Source organism: Ammospiza nelsoni, chromosome 30 (assembly GCF_027579445.1).
Source record: "Ammospiza nelsoni isolate bAmmNel1 chromosome 30, bAmmNel1.pri, whole genome shotgun sequence".
NCBI lineage: Eukaryota > Metazoa > Chordata > Aves > Passeriformes > Passerellidae > Ammospiza > Ammospiza nelsoni.
In genome coordinates, this window is record NC_080662.1 from 1115604 (window position 1) to 1140815 (window position 25212).

General features: G+C 62.4%; 3 protein-coding genes across 3 annotated transcripts; 1 reads left to right on the plus strand and 2 right to left on the minus strand.

The window, feature by feature from the left end:
• The first annotated feature begins 102 nt into the window (after window positions 1-102).
• Window positions 103-9482, plus strand: CNNM4 (cyclin and CBS domain divalent metal cation transport mediator 4). The gene is made up of 9 exons (XM_059490669.1): window positions 103-106; window positions 179-401; window positions 816-2338; window positions 5070-5213; window positions 5298-5435; window positions 6034-6203; window positions 6879-6978; window positions 7783-7961; window positions 8851-9482. The coding sequence occupies exons 1-9, from the start codon at window positions 103-105 to the stop codon at window positions 9064-9066; spliced, it is 2697 nt and encodes an 898-aa protein (XP_059346652.1). The 3' UTR covers window positions 9067-9482.
• A 1530-nt stretch (window positions 9483-11012) lies between these two features.
• ANKRD39 (ankyrin repeat domain 39) lies at window positions 11013-13364 on the minus strand. Its single transcript, XM_059490967.1, has 4 exons — window positions 12942-13364; window positions 12589-12692; window positions 12144-12347; window positions 11013-11753 (listed from the first exon to the last, which is right to left on the minus strand). The coding sequence occupies exons 1-4, from the start codon at window positions 13072-13074 to the stop codon at window positions 11616-11618; spliced, it is 579 nt and encodes a 192-aa protein (XP_059346950.1). The 5' UTR covers window positions 13075-13364; the 3' UTR covers window positions 11013-11615.
• A 2813-nt stretch (window positions 13365-16177) lies between these two features.
• Window positions 16178-25212, minus strand: SEMA4C (semaphorin 4C). Its single transcript, XM_059490859.1, has 14 exons — window positions 24808-25212; window positions 23323-23471; window positions 23177-23239; window positions 22508-22606; window positions 21919-22015; window positions 21729-21845; window positions 21502-21653; window positions 20559-20734; window positions 19572-19716; window positions 19031-19253; window positions 18539-18654; window positions 18293-18450; window positions 17918-17988; window positions 16178-17019 (listed from the first exon to the last, which is right to left on the minus strand). Exons 1-14 carry the CDS (start codon window positions 25034-25036, stop codon window positions 16178-16180), a joined length of 2637 nt encoding a protein of 878 aa, XP_059346842.1. The 5' UTR covers window positions 25037-25212.

Below are 25212 nucleotides of genomic sequence, written 5' to 3' on the forward strand. Positions count from 1 at the left end.
GAGCCCATTGGCTGGCACGCACCTCTGTCCCCGCCTACTAGGGGAAACACCAAAGATGATTGGGTAAATGACCTGTCAGTCAGCTGGATGTGCGAGGGGGTGATGGGTAATGTAGTTCCGGCGCCGGGTGATGGCAGCCCACATGGAGCTGAGTGACCTCCCTTCTCCCGGGTCCTAGTGCCACCCCCGAGGTCCTGGTGCCCCCCCGGGGCGAGTGACGTCACACGGGGCGTGTCCTTGTGCCCCCAGCAGCGTGACTCCCTCAGCGTGGGCGTGGCCCGCCAGGTGACGTCACCGCGCGGGTGCCCCCAGAGTCGCTTCTCCCTGTTGCGGGGTGTGACGTCACATCAAAGGTGTCACCGAGAGGGCGCGGCCACAGGAGTGACCGAGGGCGTGGTCCTGTGTGTGACGTCACAGCAGGGGCATGTCTCTTTAAGAGTTTCGCTACACCCCGTGAGGCGGGGCCGTGTCTCTGCGTGACGTCATTGCCGAGGGCGTGGTCTTTTACATCTGGGGCGCGGCCAGAGCGTCCCTCCCCTCCTCTGGGTGGTGTTCCACGTATGACGTCACACCGGGAGTGACCTCATTGAACCATCTAGAGCGCGCCCGGAGTGACGTCACTCTTGAGCGGGCGCGCCCAACCGGCCGCCGTTCCCCGAGGGGGCGTGTCCTAGGTGACGTCACCCTAGAGGGGGCGTGCCCAACCGGCCGCCGTTCCCCGAGGGGGCGTGTCCTAGGTGACGTCACCCTAGAGGGGGCGTGCCCAACCGGCCGCCGTTCCCCGAGGGGGCGTGCCCTAGGTGACGTCACCCCAGAGGGGGCGTGTCCAACCGGCCGCCGTTCCCCGAGGGGGCGTGCCCTCTGCGCGTGACGTCACCGCGCGGCCGCGTCCGCCCGTGCGTGACGCTCCCGCCAGTGCCCAACATGGCGGCGGGCGGCGGCGGCGGCGGCTGTGGGGGGACCCCGCTCTCGCCGGGCCCGTTCCTGCCGCCGCTGCTGCTGCTGCTGGCGCTGCCCGGCGGCGCCGTGCCCGCGGCCGACACCGTGGTGCTGGGGCTGCGCCTGGAGGAGAGCACCAAACCGGCGGCGGCGGCCGCGGTGGCACCGGCGGGGGCGGCCGAGCGCGGGCCCATCCGCCTCACGGAAGGCAGCGAGGCCTTGCTGCGCCTCTACGGGCTGGGGCTGGGCCCCGGCGCCGCCGAGCGCGTGGCCTTCGCCGAGCTGCGGCCGGGCGGCAACGCCTCGAGCGGCAACGCCACGTGCCAGGAGCGCTCGCAGGACCTGGTGGTGCGGCCGGGCCCCGCCGAGCCCCGCGACACCTCGGCCCTGCTGCGGGTGCGGGTGCAGCCGCTGCGCAAGGACGAGCGGGCCAAGACGTACGTGCTGTGCTCGCAGCGGCGGCCCGGGCAGCCCTGGCTGCCGCACCAGGGCCCCGACGGGCACGTGCTGGTGCTGGAGGAGAAGAAGTCGCTGCTGCCGCTGTGGCTGCAGGTGATTCTGATCGCGGGCTTGTTGGTGCTCTCGGGGATGTTCAGCGGGCTCAACCTGGGCTTGATGGCGCTGGACCCCATGGAGCTGAGGATCGTGCAGAACTGCGGCACCGACAAGGAGAAGCGTTACGCCCGCAAGATCGAGCCCATCCGCAGGAAAGGGAATTACCTGCTGTGCTCGCTGCTGCTGGGCAACGTGCTGGTGAACACCACGCTGACCATCCTGCTGGACGACCTGATCGGCTCCGGCATCGGCGCCGTGGTGGCCTCCACCATCGGCATCGTCATCTTCGGCGAGATCGTGCCGCAGGCGCTGTGCTCGCGCCACGGGCTGGCCGTGGGCGCCAACACCATCGTGGTCACCAAGTTCTTCATGCTGGTCACCTTCCCGCTGTCCTACCCCATCAGCAAGCTGCTGGACTGCATCCTGGGCCAGGAGATCGGCACCGTGTACAACCGCGAGAAGCTGGTGGAGATGCTGAAGGTGACGGAGCCCTACAACGACCTGGTGAGGGAGGAGCTCAACATGATCCAGGGCGCGCTGGAGCTGCGCACCAAGACGGTGGAGGACGTGATGACCCCGCTGCAGAACTGCTTCATGATCAACAGCGACGCCATCCTGGACTTCAACACCATGTCGGAGATCATGGAGAGCGGCTACACGCGCATCCCGGTCTACGAGGACGAGAGGTCCAACATCATGGACATCCTCTACGTCAAGGACCTGGCCTTCGTGGATCCCGACGACTGCACGCCCCTCAAGACCATCACCAAGTTCTACAACCACCCCGTGCACGTGGTGTTCCACGACACCAAGCTGGACGCCATGCTGGAGGAGTTCAAAAAGGGTGAGGAGGGGCTGGGAGGGGGATCCCGGGGGGTTTGGTCTCCAGGGTTGGAGCTGGCCAGGCCAGAGTGGCCACAGACACAAGGGGACGAGTGACAGCTCAGGGACAGACAGGAGGTCACCAAATTTAAGGTTCCATCCTACCCAAACCATTCCATAAATCCATGTTCTGGTTTAGGTGGGATTTTGGGAAGAAATCCTTCCTTTTTGGGCTGGTGAGGGACATTTAGGGACTCCTAAATCCCTCCAGAGACATTTAGGGATTCCCAAATCCCTCCAGGGATGAATGAAGGATTCCCAAACCCCTCCAGGGACATTTAGGGATTCCTAAACCCCTCCAGGGGTGATTGAGGAATTCCTGAACCCCTCCAGGGACATTTAGGGACTCCCAAACCCCTCTAGGGACATTTAGGGGTTCCAAAACCCTTCCTGAGGTGATTTAGGGATTCCCAAACCCCTCCAGGGATGATTGAGGGATTCCTAAACCCCTCTAGGGGTGATTTAGGGATTCCTAAACTCTTCCAGGGGTGATTTTGATCCCTCCAGGGACATTTAGGGGTTCCCAAACCCCTCCAGGTGTGGAGGAACATTTGGGACGTGCATTCCCAGTCCAGCCCAGTTCCCACACCAGTGAGTGCTGAGGGCTGCTGGGCTCAGGGTTCTCGTGGCTGCTGGCAGAGGCTTTCCCTGCCCCAATCCTGATTAAGGGATTTAGGCTCCCTCTTTGCTCCCTTCCTTCCTTCCGGGCACAAATCCCAGCCCGGCTCAGGAGCCGGGAATTGGCGGGGCTGGGAATTTGCGGGGCTGGGAATTTGTGGTGTTGGGGTTTTGGAGGTGACCCCACAAATTCCTGCTGGGTTCAGGAGCTCCTTGACCTGCTCAGGGCCTGGATCAGAGGCAGGAGAGGAGTAATTAAAGTGTTTGCGTTAATTGTGGGGTTGGAGCTGTGCCCTGGGGCGGTGGGGATGTCACTGGTGCTGCTGCCCTTAGGGGGACAATTCCTTCCCATCTCCGGGGTTTGAGTGGGGAATTTCCCTCTGGAGATGGGATGGGAGAGCTGGGAATGTTCTCCTGGAGCTGGGAATGGTCACCTGGAGATGGGAATGTTCTCCTGGAGATGGGAATGGTCACCTGGAGAAGGGAGAGCTGGGAATGGTCACCTGGAGCTGGGAGTGTTCTCCTGGAGAAGGGAAGGCTCCAAGGAGAGCTCAGAACCCTCCAGGAGAGCTGGAGAGGGACTGGGGACAAGGGATGGAGGGACAGGACACAGGGAATGGCTCCCAAATGGAAGAATGGGGATTCTAATGGGATTTTGGGAAGGAATTCCTGGTTGGGATGGAATTCCAAGGCCAGGTTGGAGCCACCGGGGACAGAGGGACTGGATGAGCCCTGAGGTCCCTCCCAGCCACTCCAGCATTCCATGAACCCCTCCAGGACATTTAGGGATTCCCAAACCCCTCCAGGGACCTCCCTGTTCCTCCCCCAGCCCATTTGGGGTTCCTGGGGTTTGTCCCCCCCTTGGTGACCCCAGCCTGCCCTCGCTGGTGCCCTTTGGCCGTGTTTGCTGTGCCACAGCCACTCCCAGGCTGCTCATCCTGACTCACCTGTCCCACCCCACCTGTCCCACCCCAGCTGTCCCCAGCTGTCCCCACCCAGGTGGCCCCATCACAAATGGTGAAATCGTTTCTCCAGCCCTGCAGGCACCAACTTTTCCTGGCCCTGCAGGCGAGGGAGGAGCGAAAATGGGATCTGGGATCCCCTAAAATCCCAGATTTTCCTAATCAGCTAAAATTCCCCTAAAATCAGCTTTTCCCCAGTGCCCAGGAGCTGGTGGGGAATGGAATTAAAGGGTGGGGAAGGTCAGGGAGGGGAGGTTTGGGGTGGGGATGGAGGGGGACACAGTGGGGACAAAGAGGGGATTTATTTTGGGATCAGGGAAGGTTTGGGGTGGAGATGGAGCAGGACAAGTTGGGGACACCCAGGTGAGGACAGTTTGGGATTTGTTTTGGGATTTGGGATTTATTTGGGATCAGGGCAGGTTTGGGATGGAGATGGAGCAGGATGAGGTGGGGACACCCAGGTGGGGAAAGGGAATCCCTGGTGGTGACGGTGACATCCCAGGAACCCCAGGCTGATCCCACACCCCAAGGTGCCTTCAGCCTCACGGGCACCTCTTCCCCAGCTTTAACGGGGTTAATTAGTGTCATTACATTGGAGGTTTAATTAGTGTCATTACTCTGGGAGGGAGCCCAGCCCAAGGGCTCGTTCAGGTTTTAATGAGTTTATTGCTCCAGGGAGAGATGTGAAGGGCTGGGACAGGGTGGGGACATGGAAAGGGTGGGGACATCCCATGGCTGGGACATCTTGGGGACATCCCAGGGCTGGAGACATCCCATGGTTGGGACATCCTGGGGGACATCCCAGGGCTGGAACATTTTGGGGACATCCCGTGGCTGAGACATCCTGTGGACATCCATGGCTGGGACATCCTGGGGACATCCTGAGGACATCCCATGGCTGAGACATCTTGGGGACATCCCATGGGCTGGAACATCATGGGGGTCCTCCCATGGCTGAGACCTCCTATGGGCATCCCATGGGTGGGACATCCTGGGGGTGTCCCATGGTTGGGACATCCTGGGGACACCCTGGGGACATCTCAGGGCTGGGACATCCTGGGGACACCCTGGAACATCTCAGGGCTGTCCCATTCCAACCCCCCGTGTCCACAGGGAAGTCCCACCTGGCCATCGTGCAGAAGGTGAACAACGAGGGTGAGGGTGACCCCTTCTATGAGGTGCTGGGGCTGGTGACGCTCGAGGACGTCATCGAGGAGATCATCAAGTCGGAGATCCTGGATGAGTCTGACACCTACAGTAGGTTTGGGGCTCCCCCTCCCCACAATCCCATTTTGGGGGTTCCTGGTGGTCTCCTGGAGGTGACCCCGCTGTTCCCCACAGTTGACAACCGCAGCAGGAAGAAGGTGTGCAACCACAAGAACCGGCGGGACTTCTCGGCCTTCAAGGACCCCGACAACGAGCTGAAGGTCAAGGTGTCACCTCAGCTCCTGCTGGCCGCCCACCGCTTCCTGTCCACCGGTCAGTGTGGCTGTCCCAGGGCTGGACATCCTGGGGACATCCCATGGTTGGGACATCTTGGGGACATCCCATGGCTGGGACATCTCAGGGTTGGGACATCTCAGGGTTTGGGACATGCTGGGGACACCCTGTGGCTTGGATATCCCAGGGTTTGGGACATCTGGGGACATCCCATGGATGGGACATCTCAGGGCTCAGCATGTCCTGGGGACATCCCATGGATGGGACATCCCAGGGTTTGGGACATCCTGGGCACATCCCAAGGTTGAGAGACCTTGGGGACTGGAGGCTCTTGGAGCTGGAGGAGCTCACAAAGTCCTCGTGTCCCCTCTGGTCACTCCAAGCAGAAATTTTGGCTCTTGTCCCATTTTTTGTTGTGTCCATCCCACCCAAAATGGGAGAGGACAAGGTTGAGGATAGGTGTCCTGGTGCCTTGGGTCTTGATGGCTTCTTTGGGACATCTGGGATGGCCATCCTGGCCCTTTGGAGTCCTCCAGGATGGGAATTGCAGCCCCAAGGGTCTCCCAGCCATCCCAGGATGGAGATTCACTTCCACCTGGAGGGATTAAAACCATCCCTGACCTTCTCCCCTCTCCAGAGGTGACTCTCTTCACCCCCAACTTCATCTCGGAGAAGATCCTGCTGCGGCTCCTCAAGTACTCCGACGTCATCCAGGAGCTGAAGTTCGACGAGGAGAACAAGAAATCCCCGCGGCACTTCCTGTACTGCAAGAACAAACCGGCCGACTACTTCATCCTCATCCTGCAGGTGAGGCACCTCCGAGGGACCTCGGGCTCTGGGGTTTGGGGAGTTCCTGAGGGACCTCAGACCAGGGGGTTTGGGACAATTCCTGAGGGACCTCAGACAATGGGGTTTGGGACAATTCCTGAGGGACCTCAGACCATGGGGTTTGGGGAGTTCCTGAGGGACCTCAGACCATGGGGTTTGGGGAGGTTCTGAGGGATTTGGGGAGTTCCTGAGGGATCTCAGCCCCAGGGGTTTGGGGAGTTCCTGAGGGATTTGGGGAGTTCCTGAGGGACCTCAGCCTCAGGGTTTGCAACAATTCCTGAGGGACCTCAGACCTTGAGGTTTGGACAATTCCCATGGGATTTGGACAGTTCCTGTGGGATCTCATTCCTTGGGATTTGGACAATTCTCATGGGATCTCATCCCATAGGATTTGGACATTTCCTGTGGGATTTGGACAATTCCCATGGGATCTCATCCCTTGGGTTTTGGACAATTACCATGGCATCTCTTCCCTTGGGATTTTGACAGTTCTCATGGGATTTCATCCCTTAGGGTTTGGACAATTCCCATGGGATCTCATCCCTTGAGGTTTTTACAATTCCCATGGGATCTCGTCCCTTGGGATCTGGACCATTCCCATGGGATCCCATCCCTTGGGATCTGGACGTGGACCTTCGTTGTTTCTCCCTGCAGGGCAAGGTGGAGGTGGAGGCCGGCAAGGAGTGCATGAAGTTCGAGGCAGGAGCCTTTTCCTACTATGGGGTGATGGCCCTGAGTCCTCCTCCAGGATCTGGTGAGCATCTCCAGAACCTTCCCGGGATCCCCAGGTTGGAGCTGGAGCTGGGAACGGGAGATTCCAGAGGTTCCAAACCCCATCAGTGTCCTGGGGTTTAGGTTTAACAGAGGTTTAGGTTTAGGGTGGGATTCCAGAAGTTAAACTCCTATCCCCTGCGGAGAATGGGATTCTTGCTAAATCTCCATTGTTATGAAGAGTTCTGGAATCCTACCTTAAACCTAAACCCAAATCTAAACCTCCAAGAGGGAATTCCAGAAACACATTCTGGATTTAGAATGGTGCAGAAAATTGGATTCTTGTTAAACCTGCCCTGTTAGGAAGAGTTTAATTTTCACAATCCCACCTTAAACCTAAACTTCCAAAAGACAATTCCAGGAACCCTTTCTGCCTTTAGAATGGGGCTGAAAATGGGATTCTTGTTAAACCTCTACTGCTAGGAAGAGTTTAACTTCCACAATCACATCTTAAACCTAAAGCTTAACCTCCATGAGGGAATTCCAGAAACCCATTCTGGCTTTAGAACAGGTAGAAAATGGGATTCTTGTTAAACCTGCCCTGTTAGGAAGAGTTTAAGTTTTAGAATCCCACCCAAAAAACTTGAAATTTATTTTACTAAACCTAAACTTAAACCTAAACCTCCACGAGGCAATTCCAGAAACCCAAGGAGTTCTGCCTTCAGAACGGGGTGAAAAACCCAAAACCCAAATTAAGGGGACGAGCTCTTGGGAATGGGTAGAACAGTTGGAATTGGGAATGTTGGGAAGGACCAGAGGACGATCCCAGCCCCTCGTGCCCCCCCAGAGATCCGATCCCCGTCCCACATGAGCGGCCTGAACCGCTCGGCCTCGCTGAGCTACCACGAGCGCTCGGACTCCATCTCGTCGCCGGTGAGCGGCAGCAACAACCAGCTCAACGCGGGCGGCGCGCAGTACGTGGCCGACTTCAGCGTGCGCGCCCTCACCGACCTGCAGTTCGTCAAGGTGAGCGATCCTGGATGGAACGGGGCTGGGAGAGGCCTTGGGGACGGGAGGAACCCTGTGGGATGGGATTCCTGACCCATCAGAGCTGGGAGAGCCCTTGGAGATGGGATTCCTGAGCCATCGGGGCTGGGAGAACCCTTTGGGATGGGAGGAACCCTTTGGGATGGGATTCCTGACCAATCATGGCTGGGAAATCCCTTTGGGATGGGATTCCTGACCCATCTGGGGTGGGAGAGCCCTTTGGGATGGGAGGAACCCTTTGGGATGGGATTCCCGACCCATCACCCCCTTCCCGCCCCCTCAGGGCCTGGAAAACTCTTTGGGATGGGAATTTCCCCCTTTGCCCTCTCCCACCCCATTTTAGGATGGGAATTCCATCCATGCCCCATTTTAGGATGGGAATTCCATTGATGCCCCATTTTAGGATGGGAATTCCAACACTTTGAAGTCTACTACCCCATTTTGGGATGGAAATTCATCAGTGCCCCATTTTGGGATGGGAATTGCAAACCTCTGGGTTCTCCTACCCCATTTTAGGGTGGGAATTCCATCAGTGCCCCATTTTGGGATGGGAATTCCATTGATGCCCAATTTTTGGATGGGAATTCCAAACCTTTGGGGTCTCCAACCCCGTTTTGGGGTGGGAATTCCATTGATGCCCCACTCTGGGATGGGAATTCCATCAATATCCCATTGTGGGGTGGGAATTCCATTGGTGCCCCATTTTGGGGTGGGAATTCCATTGGTGCCCCATTTTGGGGTGGGAATTCCATTGGTGCCCCACTCTGTGATGGGAATTCCATCCCTTTGGGGTCTCCTGCCCCATTTTGGGATGGCAGTTCCATCCCTGCGGGCTCCCCCGCCCCGTCCCACGCGCTGTCCCGCGCAGATCACGCGGCAGGAGTACCAGAACGGGCTGCTGGCGTCGCGCATGGACAGCTGTCCCCAGTCCCCCGACGGCGGCGCCCCCAGGGCCGAGCCGGGCGCGGCGGAGAGGACGGAGAGGACGGAGGCGCCGGCGCCGGCCGACGAGACCACGAGCCTGCTGAACGAGAGGAACTGCCTGAGCCGGCGCGGCAACCACAGCGGCACCGAGAACATCTGACCCCGGCCGCGCCGGCCGCCTCGGCGAGCCCGGCGTGCACGGACCTTCCCGGTGGCAGGAGGAGGAGGACGAGGAGGAGGAGGAGCTGGAGGGGATGGAGGAGCTGGGATCGCTGCTGCTGTTCCAGCCCGCCTCGGTGTGGGACGGACGGAGCGGCGCGGGCACAGCGCGGGCACGGCGCGGGCACGGCGCCGACGGCTCAGGGAGCTCCGGGGGTGGGGTGGGGGCGCCACCGTGGGGACCCTGGGGTGGGCACCCCAACCCTGGCAGGGGACCTGGGATGGACATGGACATCCCAACCCTGCCAGGAGACCTGGGATGGACATGGGCACCCCAACCCTGGCAGGGGACCTGGGATGGACATGGACAGCCCAACCCTGGCAGGAAACCTGGGATGGACATGGACACCCCAACCCTGCCAGGGGATCTGGGATGGACATGGACACCCCAACCCTGCCAGGAAACCTGGGATGGACATGGACACCCCAACCCTGCCAGGGGATCTGGGATGGACATGGACGTCCCAACCCTGCCAGGAAACCTGGGATGGACATGGACACCCCAACCCTGCCAGGAAACCTGGGATGGACATGGACGTCCCAACTCTTCTAGATCTGGGATGGACATCCCAGCCTTTCAGGAGATCTGGGATGGACATGGACATCCTGATCCTGCCAGGAATCCCAGGATAGACATCCTAACCCTGCAGGAGACATGGGATGGACATGGACATCCCAACCTTTCCGGATCCATCCAAATCTTTCAGGAATCCCAGGATGGACAGGCCAACCCTCCTGGAGATCTGGGAGGGACGTGGACACCCCAACCCTGCAGGAGATCTGGGATGGACATCCCAACCCTGCCAGGAGGGACACCCCAACCCTTCCAGGAGATCTGGGATGGACATCCCAATCCTTCAGGAAACCTGGGATGGACACCCCAACCCTTCTAGATCTGGAATGGACATGGACATCCCAGCCCTTCCAGGTCCATCCAAACCTTTCAGGAACCCTGGGATGGACAGGCCAACCCCTCCAGGACCCTTGGGATGGACATCCCAACCCTTCCAGAAACCCCAGGGTGGACATCTCAATCCTTTCAGGGTCCATCCCAAACCTTGTGGGAACCCCAAAACCTTCCAGGCTCCATCCCAAACCCTGCCAGGAACCCCGGGATGGACACCCCAAACCCTGCCAGGAACCCCGGGATGGACACCCCAAACCCTGCCAGGAACCCCAGGATGGACACCCCAAACCTTCCAGGACCTCGGGATGGACACCCCAAACCTTTGGGATCCTTGGGGTGGGATTTCCATCACTTTAAGTTCTCCTTCCCATCCTGGGATGGGAATTCCAAACATTTGGGATCTCCTTCACCATTTTGGGATGGGAATTCCAAACTTTTGGGGTCTTTCCCCCATCCTGGGATGGGAATTCCAAACCTTTGGGGTCTCCTCGGCCCTTTGGGGTCTCGTCCACCATTTTGGGATCTCCTGGGATGGGAATCCCGACCTCTCTCCGGTGATTTTGGGGTCTCCTGGATCAATCCCAGCCCCTTCCCTGCTGGCCCAGGGATTTTAGGGTCTGGATTTTGAGGTCTGGACTTTTGGGGTTTGGACTTCAGGGTCTGGATTTTTAGAGTTTGGATTTTGGGGTGACACAGCGCTAGTGACCAAAGTTGTACAGGCAGGAGGGGGCTGAGGGTCCCCCCAAAACCCCCCTGGGTTTTTTTGGGGTCAGAGCTTGACCCCAAAACCACAAAAATAAGCACAAAAGTTCCCCCTGGGTGAACTCCTGTAAGTTATTGGGAGAAGGTTGAATTATTTTTGTTAATCACATCTCGACGATCAGTTCCTAGCTCCTTCCGCGGGGAGATTTTAGAAATAATATTAATTAATTAATAATAATAATTAATAATTAATAATAAGCCAGGAAAAAAAAAAAAGAAAAAAAAAACAACAAAAAAAACTTTTTTATTAAATCTTCCTCTATGCAAACCCCTCCTTTTCCTTCCCCCTGGGAATTCCTATTTATTGTTCAGGTTTTGATTTGTATTTTCGGGGAGCTCGGGCCGCGGGGGGATGGGGGGAGGGGCGGGGGGGGCCGGGCCTCCCCCTCCCGGTTCTGCCCCTCCCCCCGCGCCCCGGTTGTCGAACCGACCGTGGAATTTTCATTTCACGGAGGGATTTTTTTTTTCGGGTTATTTTTTTGTCAGATGGGTTAATAAAAATTCTATATCTGTACCTGGCTGTGCTCGGTGCCGCGGGGGGGGGGGGGAGGGTCCCGCTTAAAAAGGACGCGGCGCCTTTAAATCCCCCCCACCCGCGGGGGCAGTTTACGCCGCTAAACCCCGCCCCCTAACTGCACCGAGGTGCTGATTGGCTACAGGGGAGGAGAGGCGGGGCTGCAGGGAACGGCGGGAGGTGATTGGTTGAGATGGCGGGTAGTGGGCAGGGCGTGCTGGCGGAACCCGGAAGTGGCAGCGCCGGTACCGGGACGGGCACCGGGCCTGTGACAGTGCCCGGTCCCGGCTGTCGCCGCTGTGTCCGCTCAGGTGTCCAGCAGGTCCCACACGACCGGGTGCGCCCCGTCCCGCGGGCTGCGGCCCCGGGCATCGCGGAGGGCGGCGAGGGCCGGGCGCTGGCGCAGGAGGAGGGCGCAGAGCTCGCGGTGCCCCTGCTCGGCGGCCTGGCGGGCACCGGTGTCACCCACGGGCACCCGAGAGGCACCCACGGGCACCCTGGCAGAGGAGGAGCCCCGTGCCCCCCACCCACTTGGGGCAGGGGGTGCCCCCTGTGCCCCCCTCTAATTTGGACATTGGGGTCCCCCTGTGCCCCCTTTATTTTGGGCAAAGGACCCCTCTGTGCCCCCCCTAATTCGGCAAGGTTTGCTCCCTGTGCCTCCTCAGATTTGGGCAAGTGATGCCCCCTGTGCCCCCTTTAATTTGGGCAGGGGGATGCCCCTATGCCCCCTCTAATTTGGGCATTGGACCCCCCCTCCCCGAGCCCTCCCGTGCCCCCCACTCACTTTGGCATCCCCCGTGCCCCTACCTGGCATTGGGATCCCCCCGGTGCCCACCTTGTGCAGGCCGGTTCTGCCGTCGCCGTCGGTGGCGGCGGGGTCGGCTCCGTGTGCCAGCAGCAGCTCGGTGACGGCGCGGTGCCCGCAGTAGCAGGCGCGGTGCAGCGGGGTGGCACCGCCGGGCGTGCGGGCATCGCACGGGGCACCGCGCTCCAGCAGCAGCCGGCAGACGCCGAGGTGCCCGTTCCGGCTGGCATAGTGCTGCGGGCACGGCACGGGCGGCCTCAGGGCTCGAACCCCGGGACCCCCGGTGCCAGGGCCGTGTGCCCGGTGAGGATGGACCCCAAAGACCCCCGGGATCCCCGGTGCCAGGGCAGGACCGACCCCGAAGACCCCGGTGCCCTCCGTGCCCCTCGTCGCAGGGCCATGTACCCCGTCAGGACCCCCGGTACCCCCCTGCGAGGACCGTGCTCCCCGTGCCCTCCCGGTGCCCCCGGTGTACCAGTGCCGTGTACCCCGCCAGGTCGGGCTCCGCAGGGTCCCCTCTCCGCTCCAGCAGCTGCAGCACCCGCGCCTCGTCCCCGTCCCGCGCCGCCGCCCAGATCCCTGCGGGCAGCGGGGCCGCCTCAGCCACGGGCCCGGTACCGGTGCCCAGAGCCCCCCGGTGCCCCTCCGGTACCCCCACCCAGAGGCCCCGGTACCGCTACTCCAACCCCTGCCCAGAGCCCCCCGTGCCGCTCCGGTACCGGGTACCCCACACAGGGACACCCCCGTGCCCCTCCGGTACCCGGTACCCCACACGGAGCTGCCCCGGTACCGCTGACCCGGCCCTCCCGGCCCCGGAGCCCCCCGGACCCCGCTCGAAGTCCATCTCGGACAGGCTCTGGTGCACGCTGGGCACGGCCACGCGGCCCTGGCAGCACGGAGAGGGCAGCGCCGCCCGGCCCGGGCAGCACGGAGAGGGCGGCGAGCGGCGACCACCGGCCATGGCAGCGGCGGCGCTGAGGGACGGGCGGAGACAGCCGAGGGGCGGCGGAAAGAGCCGAGCGAGACCGGGAAGGGCCGAGTGAAGGCGGAGAGGGCCGAGGGGGGACGGAAAGAGCCGAAGGAAGGCGGAAAGGAACGAGGAGAGCGGAAAGAGTCGAGCGAGTTCGGGAGGGGCCGAGTGCAGGCGGAAAAAGCCGAAAGAGAAAGGGCCGGAAAATGCCGAAGGAATCCGGGAAGGGCCGAATGCAGCCGAATGACCCCGCTTCCGAACCGTTGCGGGGCATGCGCACTTTCCACACCCGCTGCCGCCGCCAGGGGGCGCCAAGGGCCGCTCAAAGCCCCCTTTGGGACTCGAGGTTCGTCCCCCCCCCAATTTTGGTGTTCCCAAGTCCCCCCCCATCATCAACAGGGCTCCCACTCCCCATTAGGGCGGTCCCAAGGATCCCATCTTCCCCCGCTGGGGACTGCCAGGGGTCCCCTCCAAACCTTTATGGGGTCCCTGAGCTCCTCTGTGCGCAGAAATGGGGGTCCCACAGCAGAAATGGGGGTCCCACGGCAATAATGGGGGTCCCACAGCAGTAATGGGGGTCCCACAGCAGTAATTGGGGTCCCACAGCAGTAATGGGGGGTCCCACAGCAGTAATGGGGGTCCCACAGCAGTAATGGGGGTCCCACGGCAATAATTGGGGTCCCACAGCAGTAATGGGGGTCCCACAGCAGTAATGAGGGTCCCACAGCAATAATGGGGGTCCCACAGAAGTAATTGGGGTCCCACAGCAGTAATGGGGGTCCCTCTCGTCTATATTGGGGTGTCCCTGGGCTCCCCCTCCCCTATTTTGGGGTATCCTTGGGCTCCCCCTCCCCTGTATTGGGGTGTCCCAGAGGCCCCTCCGCTATTCTGGGCTATCCTTGGGGTCCCCCTCCCCTGTACTGGGGTGTCCCTGGGCTCCCCTCCCCCCCGGCACTCCCATCCCGCCCCCAGCCCCATTTCCCACGGCCCGGGCCCGTTCCCAGCCCCCTCCCCCATTTCCTGCGCCGTTCCCAGCGGAGCCTCCCCGGGCATGGGGGGGGAGCCCGGCCCGGCCCCCCCGCCTGGGAACGGCTCCGGGTTTGTCCTTTTTTAGCCCCGCTGGAGCTTTTTCCATGAGCTCAGCACGGGGGGGGGAGAGAACCGAAACCTCCCGCAAATCCTCCCCAAAACCTCAACGAAACTTGCCCAAAACCTCCCCAAAAACCCCCCAAAAAATCCCTAACAACTTCCCCAAACCTCCCCCAAAATCTCAGCCAAAATCTCCAAGAAACCTCCCCAAAATCTACCCCAAAATCTTCCCCAAATCCTCCCCCAAATCTCCCCCAAAAACTCGCCAAAACCTCGACGAAAACTTGCCCAAAACCTCCCCAAAATTCCCAAAAAGCTCCCCAAAAAATCCCTAAAAACTTCCCCAAATCTCCCCCAAAATCTCAGCCAAAATCTCCAAGAAACCTCCCAAAAATCTCCCCCAAAACCTCCCCAAAACCTCCACCAAAACTTTCCCAAAACCTCACGAAAATTCCCCAAAAACTCCCCCAAAACCTCCCAAAAAATCCCCAAAACCTTCCCCAAACCTCCCCCAAAACCTCAGCCAAAATCTCAAATAAACCTTCCCAAAATCTCCCCTAAAACCTCCCCAATATTCCCCCAAAACCTCCCAAAAAATCCCCAAAAACTTCCCCAAATCTCCCTCAAAATCTCCAAAAAATCTCCCCCAAAAACCTCCCCCAAACTCCCCCCAAGCCTCCCCAAAATTCCCCCAAAATCTCCACTAAAATCTCCCCAAAATCTCCCCCAAAACCTCCCAAAAAATTCCCCCAAAACTCCTCAAGAAAAAAGAGAAATAGAAAAAAAAATCCAGGGTTTGTTTTTGGCTTTTTTTGGAAGTCCTTTTATTATGAATATAAAAATACTCAGGTATTTACAGCAAATAAATATAATTTCGGTAACAAATAAATTACACTGGGGGGGGTTATACAAAAGGGGTGGGGGGCGTGCAGGGGTTGGGGACAGGAGGGGACAAAGGGGACAAAGGCCAGGGCAGGGTGGGCACAGAGCCCTGGCAAGGAGGGCACGGAGGGAGGGGGTGGAGATAGAAAAATGTCAGGGAGAAAAACCCGAAATCGGCCCAAAAAAATCGTCCCGAGGGCAGCGGGCACAAGGTGGGCACAAGGGGTGTCCCCACGTCTGTCCCTCCGTGGGGACACCGTACCGAAGGGGGTGGCACCGCGAGCCCAGGGTGGCAGCGGTGCCAGGGTGGCAGCCCTGTCCCCAAGGGAGGTGCCCAAGTGACAATGCTGGGTGCCGGGGTGCCAATCCTGTCGCCAAGGTGGGCACCAATGCCAGCGTGTCAGTGGCATTGAGGTGACACTCCCGTTTCCAGGTGGGCAATGGGTGACCATCCTGTCCCCAAGGTGGGCACCAATGCCAACACATCAGTCCCCAAGGTGGGCACTGGCACTGGGGTGGCACAGGATGGATCCTGTGGTGACACTGCTGTCCCCAAGCCGGGCACTGGGGTCACCCCGCTGTCCCCAGGGCGGGTATCAGTGTGGCAATCCTGTCCCCAAGGTGGGTGCCAGTGCCTAGTGTGCGTTGCCAGCTGAATCCTGGTGCCAGGCGCCCGTCCCAAGCTGGGTGCCAGTGCCAGACGCTTGTACCCAGCTGGGTCTTGATGCCAGATGCTTGTCCTCAGCTGGATCCTGGTGCCAGGTGCCCATCTCCAGCTGGATCCTGGTGCCAGGCACCCATCCCAAGCTAGGTCCTGATGCCAGGCACCTATGCCCAGCCTGGTTCTGATGCCAGATGCTCATCCCCAGCTGGATCCTGATGCCAGGCACCTATGCCCAGCCGGGTTCTGATGCCAGACGCTCATCCCCAGCCGGGTTCCGATGCCAGGTGCCCGTCCCCAGCCAGGTTCCGATGCCAGGCACTCATCCCCAGCCGGGTTCCGATGCCAGGCGCTCGTCCCCAGCCGGGTTCCGATGCCAGGCACCCACCCCCAGCCGGATCAGCTCCGCCGTGCCCGCTCCGCGGTGCCCACAGCAGCCCCCGGAGCGGAGGCGGGCACGGCTCACACCGACGACTCCTCGGGGTTGGAGTCGGGCAGGGGCTGGCGCTGCTGCAGCTTGCGCCGCAGCTCCTCGGCCAGGTCGGCGCAGGCCGGGCGCTCCTCGGCGCCCAGCGCCAGGCGGATGTACCCGTTGGAGGCCGAGCCGCGCAGGGGGCCCAGGTGGATGCGGGTGGGCGAGTGCAGCGGCTGCCCGGGGATGGCGGCGGGCGGCGAGGCCGCGCCGGGGCCGCCGTTGCGGCAGCAGGCCGTGCCCGCCGCGCCGGCGTGCCCGGGCACGATTTTCAGCGAGCCGTCCGAGTAGTAATAACTGGACGGGTCCCAGAGCTTCTCGTCCGAGTCGGAGGCGGCGCTGGGCACGAAGCGCGGGCTGGGCATCTCCTTGGGCAGCTCGATGGGGTACACCAGCGTGCTCTCGATGGCCTTGGCGCCCTTGCCCAGCTCGTGGCGCAGGCGGCGCCACAGCGACAGCACGGCCAGCAGCAGCAGCAGGCACAGGGCGCCCAGGCACACGGCCAGCACCCACACCACGCCCAGGCTCTCCAGCGGCGCCCGCGTCTCCAGGGGCGCCCCCGCGCCCGCCAGCACGGCCACGCGGTACTCCTGGGCGGGCAGGCGGGCGCCCTGCTCCTCGGCCAGGCAGCGGTAGGTGCCGCTGTGCTGGGCGCCCGCGCCGGGCACCACCAGCGCCCGCAGCCGCGCCTCGCCCAGCACCAGCACCTGCTGCGCCGCCAGCGCCCGGCCCTCGAAGGTCCAGAGGGCGCGCGCCAGGTTGGAGGCCAGGCGGCACGTGAGCACCAGGTCGGTGCCCGCCACCACCGTCACGTTCTTGGGCGTCAGGGAGCCTGCGGGGACACGGCGGGACAGGGGCGTCATGCGGGGGGGTCCATGGGGTGGGGTGGGATGGGATCCATGGGGTGGGATGGGATCCATGGGGTGGGGTGGGATCCATGGGGTGGGATGGGATCCATGGGGTGGGATGGGATCCATGGGGTGGGGTGGGATCCATGGGGTGGGATGGGATCCATGGGGTGGGATGGGGTGAGGTCAATGAGATGGGATGGGAATGGATCTATGGGATGAGATGGGATCCATGGGATGGGATCCATGGGATGGGATCCATGGGGTGGGATGGGATGGGATGGGATGGGAATCCATGGGGTCCATGGTGTGGGATGGGATGGGATCCATAGATGGGATGGGAGTGGATCCATGGATGAGATGGGATCCATGGGGTGGGATGGGATCTAAGGGATGGGATCCATGGGATGGGATCCATGGGATGGGATCCATGGGATGAGATCCATGGAATGAGATGGGATTCATGGGATGAGATCCACGGAATGGGATGAGATGGGATGAAATGAGATCCATGGGGTGGGATGGGATCCATGGGATGAGATGGGATCCATGGGGTGGGATCCATGGGGTGGGGTGAGATGGGATGGGAATCCATGGGGTCCATGGTGTGGGATGAGATGGGATCCATGGGGTGGGATGGGATCCATGGGATGGGATGGGATCCATGGGGTGGGATCCATGGGGTGGGATGGGATGGGATTTGATGAGATCCATGGGATGGGATGGAGTCCATGGGATCACGTGGGATAGGATGGGATCCATGGAATGGGATGAGATGGGATGAAATGAGATCCATGGGATGGGATGGGATCCATGGGATGGGATCCATGGGTTGGCAGGGGATGGCATGGGCACACCCGTGTGGCACCAGTAGGGTCTCACCTTGCTTGGCCACCTGTGGCACGGAGCAGGCGCCGGTGTCGGAGCTCAGCACGTCCTGCACCAGGTGGGAGCTGCGGGAGGATGGCACCATGAGGAGGGTACCCACGGTGCCACCTCCCCAGGGACCCCAGGGATCACTGATCCCCCCTGGCACCCCTGCACAGACACCCCAAAATCCAAAGGCTCCTGGAGCTCCTTGGGGCTGTGCCCATTCCCTGGGCAGTGCCAGCCCCTTCTGGGGACAGAACCCTTCCCCAACTCCACCCTGCCCATGCCCTGGGTGCCACCTCCATGCCCTGGGTGGCATCCCTGTGACCTCAGTGCCATCCCCATGCCCCCGGTGCCCACGGTGCCCGTGCCCCGGTGCCCTGGTACCCGTTGTGCCCGTCGGTGCGGACGCAGGCGCTGCCGTTGCGGCTCCAGGCGCAGTAGGGGTCCCGTGCCAGCACGCAGTCGGTGCAGGACTGGTAGCGCCCGCACTCTGCCAGGGGCAGCTGTGCCACCTGCAGGCGGGACCCGGCGAACAGCAGCTTCTGCCAGGGCGGGGGGGGCACAGCGGTGAGGTGGCGCTGCCGGGTGGCACCGCGGTGACGCTGCCGCCCCCACCCCTGGCACGCTCACCTTGGTGCCCGCCAGGACCAGGCTCTCCACGGGCTGGGCGGGCTCGAACACCTGCAGCTCCTCCACCAGGTGGATGCGGGTGCCCAGATCCAGCGCCTTGTGCACCCAGCCGTCAGCTGCGGGTTGGCACGGCGGGCATCAGCCATGGGGCACCCCGGGGCTGGACACGTGGTGCCCTGTCCCCATGGTGCCCTGTCCCTGCTGTGCCCTGTCCCTCGGTGCCACGCCTCCTTAATGCCCTGTCCCCTCTGTGCCCCCTGTCCTGCTGTCTCTGTCCCCTGGCATTCCCTGTCCCCTGGCATTACCTGTGCCAATGAAGAGCACCTCATAGACGTCCCTGTGCCCCCTGTCCCCTGGCATTACCTGTCCCCTGTCCCTGTGCCTTGTCCCCCCTGGCATTCCCTGTCCCACGCATTTCCTGTCCCTGGCATTTCCTGTGCCCTGTCTCTTGGCATTCCCTGTCCCCTGGCATTCCCTGTCCCCTGGCATTACCTGTGCCAATGAAGAGCACCTCGTAGGTGGCCCCGTCCAGCCCTGCCACGCGATCCACCACGAGCTGGGTGAAGTTGGCATCCCTCTTGAGCAGCAGCGGGCGCCCGCGCTGGGGTGGCACCGGCTCATCCATCAGCGGGTGCTTCTTGGCGAAGTTGAGCGTGTTGTCGGGCAGCTCCAGGGAACTGGCAAAGCCGTTCTGCCGGTGCCAGTCCGTGATGCACTGCAAGGGGCACAGGGGGCACCGTCAGGGCATGGGGGAGGACATGGGGGGATTGTCTGGGCGTGGGGGAGGGCACAGGGGAACATCAGGGCACATGAGGGCACGGGGGCACTGGGGTGGGTCCCAATCCCTCTCAGGATGCCACAGACGGATCCTAATCCATCTCAGGGTGGCACAGATGGATCCCAATTCATCTGAGGGGGCACAGATGGATCCCAACCCTTCAGGGGGCACCAATGGATGCCAACCCCTCAGAGGGCATCCCCAGGCCCCCAGCTGGCCCCAGCTTCCCCAGCCTGTTGCCGTGCCCGCTCTCACCGCGCCAGGCCGGGGCGTGGGCACCTCGCCCGAGTAGCGCCCCCATTTCTGCGCCTGCTCCCGGTACTCCTTGTAGGGCCCCTCGAAGGCCTTCTTCACCTCCAGGATGGGGTAGCGGCAGATGGCAGAGACGTCCACGTCACCCCTGCGGGCACACCGGGAGTGGGCAAAGGGACAGGGACACCGTGGGCACCACGGGAACTGGGACAGGGCCACCATGGGCGCCAGGACAGGACCAACATGGGAACTGGGACAAGGCCACCATGGGCACCAGGACAAGGCCACCATGGGCACCATGGGAACTGGGACAGAGCCACCATGGGCACCAGGACAAGGCCACCATGGGCACCATGGGAACTGGGACAGGGCCACCATGGGCACCAGGACAAGGCCACCATGGGCACCATGGGAACTGGGACAGGGCCACCAGGGGCACCAAGGCAAGACCACTCATGCACAGGCACAAGACCATCATGGTCACTGGCATAAGGCCACCACATGGACAAGGACAAGGCCAGCACAGTGACCATGGGCACCGGGACAAGACCACCATGGTCACTGGGACAAGACCACCATGGTCATTGGGACAAGAGCACCATGGTCATTGGGACAAGGCCACCATAGTGACCATGGGCACCAGGACAAGACCATCATGGTCACCGGGACAAGAGCACCACGGTCACTGGGACAAGGCCACCACATGCAGAGGGACAAGACCATCATGGTCATCAGGACAAGGCCACCATGATCACCGGGACAAGGCCAACGTGGTGACCATGGGCACTGAGACTAGACCACCATGGTCACCAGGACAGGAGCACCATGGGCACCAAGACAAGGCCACCATAGTGACCATGGGGACCAAGGCAAGACCACCACGTGTACAGGGACAAGACCACCACGGTCACCGGGACAAGGCCACCATGGCCACCAGGACAAGGCCACCATGGTCACCAGGACAAGACCATCTTGGTCACCGGCACTCACCAGCGGGCCTGGAAGACGCCGAAGAAGGCGGTGTCCTGCCAGCGGGCGCCGGGCAGGGTGAACACGGCCTGCAGGCGGTTGAAGTGCAGCTGCTGCTCGGGGGCCGAGCACACCAGGCGCGCCTTCAGGAACGACGTCCACTTCTTCTGCAGCGTGCGCGCGCCGCCCACGTCACCCTGCGGGGACACGGGCACTGCGGGCACCGGGACACGGCCACTGTGGGCACCGCGGGCACTGGGACGCGGCCACCAGGGGCCACCATAGACATGGCCACCATGAACACCACAGGCACCAGGACAAGGCCACCACGGGCACCAGGAAAAGGCCACCCTGGGCACTAGGACAAGGCCACCATGGGCAGCATGGCACCATAGGCACCAGGATAAGGCCACCAGGAAAAGACCACCACGGTGACCATGGGCACCAGGAAAAGGCCACCATGGGTATCCATGACAAAGCCACCATGCTGACCAGTGGCATTGGGACAAGGCCACCATGGGCAACAGGACACGGCCACCATGTGACCACGGGCACCAGGACAAGGCCACCATGGGCACTAGGACAAGGCCACCATGGGCATCCAGGACAAGGCCACCATGCTGACCAGTGGCACTGGGACAAGGCCACCATGGTCACTGGGACAAGGCCATCATGGTGACCACAGGCTTCAGGACAAGGCCACCATGGTGACCATGAGCAAGGCCACCATGGGCATCCAGGACAAGACCACCACACTGACCACTGGCACTGGGACAAGGCCACCATGGGCAACAGGACGGGGCCACCATTGTGACCATGGGCACCAGGACAAGGTACCTTGCAGACCCGCGCCACCCTGCCACCACCTGCTCAGTGTAGCAATCATACCCAACTGCCAAACCTCATGCCAACTTCCCAACCCTCAGACAGCTCAGGGCGTGTCCCCAGGTGTGCCCAGGCGTACCTTGCAGACCCGTGCCACCCGTGCCACCACCTGCTCGGCGTAGCAGTCGTACTCCACGGCGCGCTCGCTGAAGAAGAAGTAAACCTTGTCGTCGTCGCCGCTGCCGCTGCCCGCGCTCTCGGGCACGAAGGCCGACGCCACAAAGTGAGGCTCTGCAAAAGCTCCTTGTCACACCTGTGCCCTGCCCCCTGTCCCCTCCCGTGTCCCCTGTCCCCCGGTGTCCCCACCGTTGAGCCACGAGGTCAGGTACTCCGTCTTCATGGAGTAGTGCGGGCCCAGGTTGCGCAGGATGACGGGCTCCGTGCCCAGGAAGTTGTTGAAGGTGGCAGAGTAGAGCTCCCCGTCTGTGAGGGAGGTGTTTAAGGGGGGTGGCGGGCACGGGTGGCACCCCCCCGTGTCCCCAGAGGTGTCACCTACCCACAATGAGGCCGGTGTGGCCCTTGGTGGGGTCGTAGGGACATTTGCCTTTGCCGTCCTCGAATGCCACCGGGTCCAGGGTGAAGCCGGAGAGCTCCTGAGGGGCACAGGGTGGGGTGGGGGGCACTGGGTCACGTCTGTGCCACCCACACAGGCCCAGGGACATGGACACCCTCCAGGTGACCCTCTTGGGGACGGGGACAGCCTGGGGCCACCCTCCTGGGGACAGAGACACCCTTTGATGAGCGATGGAGATGCCCCTTGATGGTCGTTCTGGGATAGGGACAGTCTTGGATGACCCTGCTGAGGACAGGGACAGCCCTGGGCCACCCTCCTGGGGACAGAGACACCCCTGGATGATCCTCTTGGGGACAGGGGCCCTCCAAGATGACCCATCTGGGACTGTCCCTGTCCCTCACCCAGGGCTGTCCCTGACTCAGGTGACCCATCTGGGACACCTCAAGTGCACAAAGACGCCCCCAAGCTGCTCTCACCGCCACAAAACCACCCAAAACGCCACCCCAGGTGACAGGGCCACCCCTGGGGAGCGCAGGGGACGTTGGGGACAGGGCTCTGGGGAGCCACTCACGATGTAGGTGCACTTGGGCTGGAAGGCGTAGGTGCCACACGCGTACAGGTGGGAGCTGTTGTAGCTCTGCAGGAAGCGCACGTAGTTGAAGCAGTCGGTCTGCGAGGGGACACGGGGACATCAATGGGGACAGGGGACAAGGGATGGGGCACTGGGGAGGTGGCACCGTGAAGGGCTGGGGACAAGGGACACTGCAGAGGGACAGTGGCACAGTAAAGGAGTGGGGACAAGGGACATGGCACAGGGACAGTGGCACAGAAAAGGAGTGGGGACATGGCACGAGGACACTGGCACGGGACAGGGATAGAGGACAGGGGGCACTGCCACCACATGGGGACAAGGGGAATGAGTGTGGCACGGCATGGGGACACAGGGCATGACACGGAGACACAGGGACAGGGATGCTGGAGCTGGCATGGCACAGCGGCACAGGGCATGGCATGGGGACACAGGGACAGGACCTCTGGAGCTGGCACAGCACAGGAACACAGAGCATGGCACAAGGATACAGGGACAGGACGTCTGGAGCTGGCACAGCACAGAGACATAGGACATGGCACAAGGACACAGCCCCTGGAGCTGGCACAACACAGAGACAGCACATGGCACCAGGACACAGCCCCTGGCACTGGCACTGTGCCCCAAACTCCCCCATGCCCCCGTGCCCACCTGGTTGTTCTTGCCCTTCTGCACGCACTCCGCCTTCTTCTCCACAGGCGCCTCCCAGGAGATCTGGGGGTGGCACAGGGGTCAGGGGCCGGCAGGGCACCCCCACCCCGAATGCCACCCTGGTTTGGGGTGCCCCGGGGCCTCACCGCCGCCTTGAGCTCCACGGTGCCCGTGGCCAGGGCGAACACGGCCTCGCGGGCACCCACGTAGAGCAGCGCCTCGGCCTCGTCCAGCGTCAGCGTCAGGTAGTGAGAGACCCCGCCCTGGGAGAAACGCTTGGCAGTGTCCTGCAGCTCTGTGGGGACAGGGACAGCGAGATGGGACATTGCAGAGTGTGGGGACACCGGGCTGGGACCCCCCTGCAGCTCTGTGGGAACTCGGGGACCCTCCCCTGCAGCTCTGTGGGGACACCAAGCTGGGACACCCCCCCCCCCCCCCGCAGCTCTCTGGGGACAAGGGGACGCAGGGCAGGGACCCCCGAGGGCACTCCCGCCCCCGCCGGCCACCCCCGGCCCCGTGGCACACAAAGGTCCCTTTGTCACCAAACACAGTGGCCTTTGCAGGGACCCCCCCGCGCCCCCCGGGCTCTGCAGAAAGGAACCATTGAGGGGACAGCGCCACGGCCCCGGGCGGGGACAGGGACACCGGGCTGGCACGGCTGAGGGTGGGGGCCTGGCCATGGGGACAAGGGACAGGGACACAGCAAAGGAGTGGGGACAAGGGACATGGCACAGGAACAGGGACACAGTAAAGGCGTGGGGACAAGGGACACTGCATAGGGACACAGCAAAGGAGTGGGGACAAGGGACGCTGCACAGGGACAGTGGCACAATAAAGGGATGGGGACAAGGGACACTGCACAGGGACAGCTCCAGGTGTAGGGACAAGGGACATGGCCTGAAGACAGCATAGGGACAGTGACACAGTGAAGGGACTGAAGTCTCAGGCACAGGGACAGTGGCATAGCAGAGGGCACGGGGACAGTGGCACGGGACAGAGGGCACTGCCACCACATGGGGACAGGGGAATGCAGCACGGCACGGGGACACAGGGCATGGCACGGGGACGGGGCCACTGGAGCTGGCACAGCACGGGGACACAGGGTGACAGCACAGGGCAGGGACAGAGGCTGCTGGCACGGGACAAGGACAGAACCTCGGGGTGCTGGCAGGGCACTGGACATGGCAGAGGGACACGACAGGGGACATGGCCGAGGGACAGGACAGGATGATGGGAGGGCGTGGGGACAGGAAATGGCAGAGGGATGGGACAAGGGACACGCAGACAGATGGGACGGATGGGACAGGATGGTGGCAGGGCGTGGACGCGGGGGACATGGAGGAGGGACAGGACAAAGGACCTGGCAGAGGGATGGGGACAGGGCACAGGGATGGGGACAGGAATGGGACAGGGGACACAGCACAGGGATGGGGACAAGGGACACAGCACGGGGCAGGGGCCCCCACGTGCTGCCACAGGACTGGGGATGGCACATCTGGCACATCCCTGCGTGTCCTCTGCACCCCAGTTTTGGGGACACCCACCCGACACTGTCTGGGAAGGGACGGGACAAAAGCCACCCGGGGTGGTGACAACACCCCACACCCTGTCCCCGATCCCCTGGCACTCACCCTCGTAGGGCACCGTCCTCCTGGGCACAGCGCTCCACGACGCGCCCGGCGTGCCAGCAGCGCCGGCGGCAGTGGTGACAAGGAGCAGCAGCACGGTGACAGCGGCCATGGCCCCGGGGCGGCGCTGGGGACACCGCGGGGTCCCTGCGGGGGGACACGGGGCCCCGTCGGTGCCACGGGGCAGCGGCGCGGGCGGCGTCACGCGGGCGGCGCGGGCACAAGGCGGCATTGAGCGCGCCGTCACGAGGCCGGGGCACCCCACGCCCTGGGGACAGCGAGGAAATGGGGAGGGGGGGCCGGACCGGGCACTGCCCGCCCCCCACGTCCTGCCCGGTGCCCCCGGGGTGCCCTGGATGGTGCCCGGGGCGGGCAGGATGCGGCGGGGATTGTTCGGCCGGCCCGGCG